At 43.4% G+C, this 7,066-nt stretch overlaps 1 protein-coding gene across 1 annotated transcript in view; it reads left to right on the top strand.

The window, feature by feature from the left end:
• Positions 1-367: 367 nt before the first annotated feature.
• PDCD11 (programmed cell death 11) overlaps positions 368-7,066 on the top strand; it is a 27,166-nt gene continuing 20,467 nt past the window's right edge. Inside the window, 10 exon segments of the mRNA XM_010175394.1 lie at positions 368-469; positions 1,249-1,380; positions 1,561-1,728; positions 2,636-2,797; positions 3,433-3,556; positions 4,284-4,465; positions 5,012-5,119; positions 5,567-5,773; positions 6,096-6,220; positions 6,857-6,917. Of these exon segments, the coding sequence (XP_010173696.1) occupies positions 368-469; positions 1,249-1,380; positions 1,561-1,728; positions 2,636-2,797; positions 3,433-3,556; positions 4,284-4,465; positions 5,012-5,119; positions 5,567-5,773; positions 6,096-6,220; positions 6,857-6,917 (1,371 nt within the window).

Genomic DNA, 7,066 nt, shown 5'->3' with positions numbered 1-7,066 from the left:
CCCGGCCCGTCTTGCTTAGCGAGGCGTTTCAGAAAACTTAACACTATAGCAGTTTTATTAATATATACGGGGTCCATCTAAATGCCTTTAAAAATTAATACTTTGGTCTAGTAGAATTGGGTAATAATAAAATCGCTAGGGTTGCACATGTTTAGAAGGGACCATTACAACACTGCAGTGTAGTCAAGTGTTACATACATTTGGAAATTAGTGTCTGTTTTACCACTGACTAAATACGAAGTAGCATTCTGAATTCTTTCTTAGTTTGGGGGTAATTCAGTCATGTCTCTTCAGTGTTTGTGGGGAACAAGCATAACAACTGCAAGTTTGATCTCTGTTTTGTCATGTGTCCTATAGAAGTGCAAGCATGGCATCCATGGAAGAAAACTTTCCTCGAGGAGGTGTCCAGAAAAAACCCACAGAGGGAAAAACACTCAACTCAAAGTTAGAGCGGGACAATTTGTTTGATGTATGTTGTTTGTGTGCTCTCTATTAACTCTTCTCAGAGCTCTTCCACTGTTGGAATATGACCTGCAATCCTTCCCTTCCCTTACTTCTATAGTAAACTATAGAAGGGACTTCCAGAAAGTGAGAACTGCTGACATCTGTGTTTCTCTGATCTCTTAAAGATCACAGAATCACAGAATATTGGGGATTGGAAGGGACCTTGTAAGATCATCTAGACCAACCCCCCTGCCAGAGCAGGAACCTAAATGAGATCACACAGGAAGGTGTCCAGGCGGGTTTTTAATGTCTCCAGAGAAGGAGACTCCACAACCTCCCTGGGCAGCCTGTTCCAGTGCTCTGACATCTGTTGCCAGAGATCCCTGTTGTCTGATGCATGTTGAATGTCATGACAGAAAAAGTTCAATCAAAATTATTGATCGGGCTTTAGCTTTTATGTTTTCCACGAGCATCCTGAGGTGCTTGTGTAGTGAGGCTGGTGTTAGTGGATATAGGCTGAGTTTGGTCTTTCTTTTTTTGTTAGTAGTGTGGTGCAGATCACTTGTGCCACTCTTTTCCCTTCCCAGTATTCACAGTTTTATAAATGGTCAGCCTAAACCCAAAAGGAGATATTTTGGAAGACTTGCATGTAGACATACAGTGGTTACCAAGGTTGTTCTCTTTTTTTTCCAATACTAGTGTTTTCTTCTATTTTTATTCCTGGCAGCAGAGTTCTGCCTTAATGCAAAGTTAATCTCTTTATCCACTTTTATTTTTTTCCTCTTTGCTTATAATCTGTTTTAGGTTAGCCGTGAAGAACAGTCCCAGAAAAGAAAAAGGAGTCAGAGGGATCAAGGAAAGCAGAAAAAGTTCAAGGCAGACAGAACAGCTGCTGTTAAAGACAATGTTGTGAATATCGAACCACTCACAGTTGAGGTTTGTGGATAAATGTTTGATTTTGTGTGCACCTCTCTTCTGGGCTATGTAAAGATAGCATGTTCTTCCTCACTAAACCTGTAAAGTATATCAGAAATTCAGGACAAAAGTGTGTTTACCACTCTGTTGTCCCTGACTTTCCAAGATATCCACAGTATGCTTTTCTCCCTGCTTTCCCAGGCACTCTGTGAGGGGATGCTGCTCCTTGGTTGTGTAAAGGAGGTGAGTGACTACGAGCTAGTCATTAGCTTGCCCAATGGACTTTCAGGATTTGTGCCAGTCACGCAGATCAGCGAGGCCTACAGCAAAATGCTGAGCAAGCAAGTGGCCCAAGGAGAACTCCTGGAGGTGAGACCTTGGACTGGGGCTGTAATTTGTGCCTGGAAGCTAGGGAGTGCTAATACCTCAGAACCAACCCTGAGGTCTTGCTTAGCAGCCTGATTTCTGGTGTCTCATAGTTGACTTTAATTTGATTACCTGCAGTGCCTTAGCCTTGACAAAATGGTCCATGAACTTCATAGACAGCCTGTTGAACATGAAGAGACTTGTGCTGCCTCTCTGCTGCAGAAGTTAAATACTGATCCCTGGCTGTAGGCAATGATGGGAAGAAGTTAGGGAAGTGGTTGGAAGATGATTTGAAGGTGCAAGTGTTTCTCAGGGGCACGGGGAGTAGCACAGTCCTTGCAATTTAATTGTGTGTTGATGCATGCAACATTCTGCTGCGTAGTGCTAGTGTAGACTGACCTTGATTTGGAACTGGCTTTTCCAAGCAAACTTTGAAATTTCTGGATAATGATTGCTAGAAAGAAAGAGGATGGAGTAATCTGTTAGCCTGTCTCTGGTGTCAGTGCTCCATAACTTATCCCAAGGTGGTGTGGAACGTGGGATCTGCCAGGTACACTAGCCTTTTGGTGGTGGTGTTTTTCTCTGCTAAAGAGGGAGGTGAGGTTAAGGTCACTGTTGGCTCTGTAGATGTTTCCTCAGCTGCAACTTCCTGACTCCAGCCCACACAGTATTCATTTTTATGCAACGCCTGCCAAACTTGTTAACATCATATAGTGTCATCGCTGCCTATGTATTGAGATCTTGGTGTTTGTGGCATTTCCTGACTTTTATTGTAGTGTTGCCAGAGAAACAGGAATTTCCTATGGGATTTTGATTTCAAAATTTACTTCAGTTCCAAACTCTGGCTTTTTTTATATTATTTAATATTGTAAAATTTGTATGTTTCTCACTTGATTGTCTCGCTGGGCAGGACTTGAATTCGCTCCCGGACATGTATTCTCCAGGGATGCTGGTCAGGTGCATTGTTACCAGTGTTGAGAAAAATGCTGATGGACGTCGGAGTGTCAAATTATCAATCGACCCCAAGAAGGTCAATAAGGGTCTGAATGCTTCAGCACTAGCATTGGGCATGGTACGTGTTCTGGGTCTGTCACAGTCCCTAGGCTTTGGAGGTGCCTCTTGCACAGTGCATAGAGGAACATTTCAGTTCATCCTTGCATGGGATCAGAGAAGAACATGGAGCTGCTCCCACCATGGAAGAAACCTGGGAGGAGAGGGCAGTATTGGGTCTTGGTTCCAGGTTGTCACTCATTAATTCCATTCACATGATTCTATTTCAATGTGGACAAGTTATTTAAAGACTTATTTCTGAGTAGATTTCTTTGTTATTTATGCAGAGAATAATATTTAACCTGCTTTGGAGAGGTGCTTAGTTGTTTAGGTTTTGTGTTTCCAGCTGTATGGTTGTAGGCATGTGCCTGCAATTAAAGCACCTGCTGTTTTTCAGCATCCCAAATTTTTTTTCCCTACTTGTTTGTGAATTCCATATGTGCATAGTTGGATAAGGGCAGAGTTGAGACTCCACTGCCAAATATGCTCTGTAATAAGAAAGAGTGTAGTGTTCTTTCTGATGCTCTGGAAAACTCAGCTCTCTGTACTCATTAAACAAGTGAGTATTTGGGTGGGGAATCTCTTACCAGAAATGCATTCTTTGAAGACCCAGCTGTTTCACCACATTACTGAATTGCAGTGCTTCCTTCCCAACAGGTGCTCTCTGGCTTTGTGTCTAGCATAGAAGACCATGGCTACCTTATTGATATTGGAGTCAGTGGGACTCATGCTTTCTTACCTCATCAGAAAGCCCAAAGTTACATCAAAGCAGTCTTGAGAGGTAAGTAGTAGTGCAGGAGGAGTTCCTGGGGTTAAAGTGGAGGTGGAGAATGACAGGGATTAAAGATTGTTATCTGTGGTACCTGAAGGGGCCTACAAGAAAACTGGGGAAGGACTTTTCATAAGGGCAGTTAATGACAAAACAAGGGGAAATGGGTTTAAGCTGAAAGAGGGCAGGTTTAGATTAGATATTAGGAAGAAGTTCTTCACTGTGAGGGTGGTCAGACACTGGAACAGGTTGCCCAGAGAAGCTGTGGATGCCCCCTCCCTGGAGGTGTTTAAGGCCAGGCTGGATGAGGCTTTGAGCAACCTGGTCTAGTGGAAGGTGTCCCTGCTCATGGCAGGGGGTTTGGAACTAGATCTTTAAGGTCCCTTCCAACCCAAACCATTCTATGATTTTATGATTAGTGTTTCTCAGTGAGACTGGGTCAAGGTGGAGTCTTTGCGAGTTGCTGAAAACAGCAGTTTTGTGGCTGGTCTGCAACAAGCCGTTGGGTTTCAGCCCAGTTTCTGACAGACTATATTACTGTTCCAGTTTCAGCCTGGTTTCTGACAGACTATATTACTGTTCCAAGCTCATCCATCCCCGCTGGCAGTAGACTTCACTTAGATTGAAGGGAGTTCTAACTTCTTAAAATAGGGGGGACTCTGAAAAAGTTTTTGAAAGAGTGGAAGGGATTCCCTGAGTGTTTCTGATGGAGGTTTTATGCTGTGACTTGTCTTTGTAGGATCTGACTTGAAAATAGGCCAGAACCTGAACTGTGTCATTGTGGAAGTAAAGAATGAAGGAAGAGTGGTCCGTTTGTCCATTGACCGATCAGAGGTTGCTGCATCCCTTGCAACAGAGCGACAGAACTGGACACTCTCTAATTTATTGCCAGGGCTGGTGGTGAAAGCTCGATTGCAGAAGGTAGGCTCTGGTTTGTGGGGTTTTTTTGTTGTTGTTGAGGTTTTTCTTCCAGCCTTGCTGAAGGCAGGGAGACGGGTGAAGTAAAGATGGAATTTTATGCCCTAGAAAATTTTGTGCTTTGGCTCAATTTACGATAGCAAAAACTGTTTACAATAGCTCAACATGCCCTCCACTTCATTCATCTAAGGTCTGATGTCTGTCCTGGTTGTGATGCCATGAATGTAAAGGCTTCTGCTTGGAGTTGGTGATGAAACTTGAAGCAGAACAGGATCCATTTGGTGCTTCTCTGGCCTTTGCCTAGGAAAGTATTCCACAGGTCAGCAGTAGCCTTCAGAGTAAACACAGCGTTATTGAAAAACCAAAGGATTGTTTTTGCAGCACAATGTAGAAAGCAAAATTGTTAGTGGATTTCCTGTCTCTTGTGATTTGTGTGTTGATTAGCACTGACAGTGCCTTTTTGTGAAATGCTTGAATTGCTCTTTGTTTCCAAGCTGTTTGAAAGCTGAGTGCAATTTTTTTTTGTCATCTTTTCCTTCCCTTTTCTAGGTGGCCCCATTGGGAATCAAATTGAGCTTTCTGTCTTCCTTCACTGGCTTTGTGGATTTCATGCACATGGACCCAGAGAAATCCATGAACTATTCTCCAGATCAAGTGGTAAGGAGGGTGAACGATGGCTGGAGTTGGTATGTTGCTTGCAACACCTCTTATCTTCTCCAACATTTCATTGGAGTAATCTCTGAAGTCTTACTGACGATAGCTGTCTTTCTCATCTCTTATTTGGATTACTATGATGACTGCTTTAGAGCTGTAAAGAGCAAAGCCATTCTTCGGGTAATGGAAGACTTATTTGGGAAGCATCAGACACTTGCAAGTAACAGAAAATTTATTGTGCAGTCATGTGCCCATAAACAACAGACAGAAGCAAAAATCCCTTGTCTGTGAAGCTGTTAGAACTGAAGTGATGTCTGTAGTAGCAATATTGGGAAGTGCTTGTACATGGACAAAGCATTCAGGTGCCAAACATAATGTCGAAAAACATGAGCAATGTGCCTTTCTCCTCTTTTGTTTACAAACTTGTGTTTGACAAACATTATCTTCCAGATGAAAGCTTGCATCCTCTCTATCCACCCCACCTCCAAGGTGGTGCGGCTTACTCTCCGGCAGGCCTTCCTCCACCCTGGGGGGTCCCCAAACCAGCTCTCTAGTGATCGCATGGGGGCAGTGGTGGAGGAGTCGACGGTGAAAACTTTCTACAAGCAGTTTGGTGCTGTCTTTGAGCTCGATGATGGCACTCTTGCTTTTGCACGGGTAGGTACCAGGGCAGGGAAGTCCTCCAAAGCTGTCTTAGCTTCATCGGGAAGGAGGCTAGGAGGAGGTTTTATTTTTTACCTTTATGTTATTTGTGAGACAAATGCAACAGAACTAGGACTATGGGGAAGGGGTTTGCCAAATCATGCCTCTCCTTGTTTGGATTGGAATGTACGAGAGCTGTTGTGGAAGAACCAGTGAAACCCACTGCACAGAGTGAGTGTGTTAGAGGGACAATTTTGTCAGATGTTACTACTTCAACCTAAGGTATATATCAGTGCTTTCATTTTCCAAACACTAAATTATGATTTGTTTTTTGTAGTTGAAACATCTCTCAAAAAACAAAAAGTCCTTTAAACCTGCAGCATTTAAGACAGGATGCAAACATAAATGTCGGATCATTGACTACAGCCTGATGGATGAGATGTGTATTGTATCTCTGAAGTAGTAAGTTTCATAGACTCTTCCAGAAAATTGGTTGAAGGATTAGAAGGGAGGGTTTGGTTGAGAGTGGAAAATACTATATTGGTTTGCTGGACTGTAACTTGCCATTTGGGGTTTTTTCCTTTTATATCTGTTGTCTCACATCAGGTTGTCTGGGCTTCTCACATATCCTCCCCATACTGTAGGGAGTTGGGACACCATCAATGTAGTTGGTGGGCTGAGGCACAGGGAGGCTAAGTTAGTGCTGCCAAGAGCATGTCAGAAGACCATGGCAGAACAGAACATTGAACCTTGATCTTCCCAAGTCCCAGCCCATTTTGTTCCTCACACTTAGTATTTCCATCTGTGTGGCTTTAAGCAATGCAGGTGATGGATTCCCATTTTATGGAGCCATGGCTGGTGGCCATAACTGCGTGGGATAACCTGGAACACAGCCTGGTGAACCTCCCTGAGCTTTGTGTCCAGAGAGTTGTTTTGGGAGATGGGTCAGTTGGAATAAAGTACAAGAATTCTGGAGCTGTAGGGTGCTGGAGTGTGTGTGGGATAATGGGGACAAGGCAAAGGGGAGATTGTTTCCTCTTATCCTGGATTTCCTTGAAGTTGACTGATTGGTCGTCTCTTGCTGTGTCTCTTTCCTAGTCAGATTATTGAAGCACGGTTTCTGCAGTACCAAGATATTCACACAGGGGATGTGGTGCAGGTGAGCTTCTGAAGGACTGATGCAGTACTATGTGGCACTTATACTTGGAGCAGTGGTCTAACTTATGTGCGTTTCCTCTGCCTAATATATGTATTACACTTCTGATCTTGACCAGTGATATGAAAGAGGAGAAAAACCTCTTCTTGCAG

Source organism: Antrostomus carolinensis, unplaced genomic scaffold, assembly GCF_000700745.2.
Source record: "Antrostomus carolinensis isolate BGI_N321 unplaced genomic scaffold, ASM70074v2 scaffold32200, whole genome shotgun sequence".
Lineage (NCBI taxonomy): Eukaryota > Metazoa > Chordata > Aves > Caprimulgiformes > Caprimulgidae > Antrostomus > Antrostomus carolinensis.
This window is presented reverse-complemented; position numbering and strand designations above follow the sequence as displayed.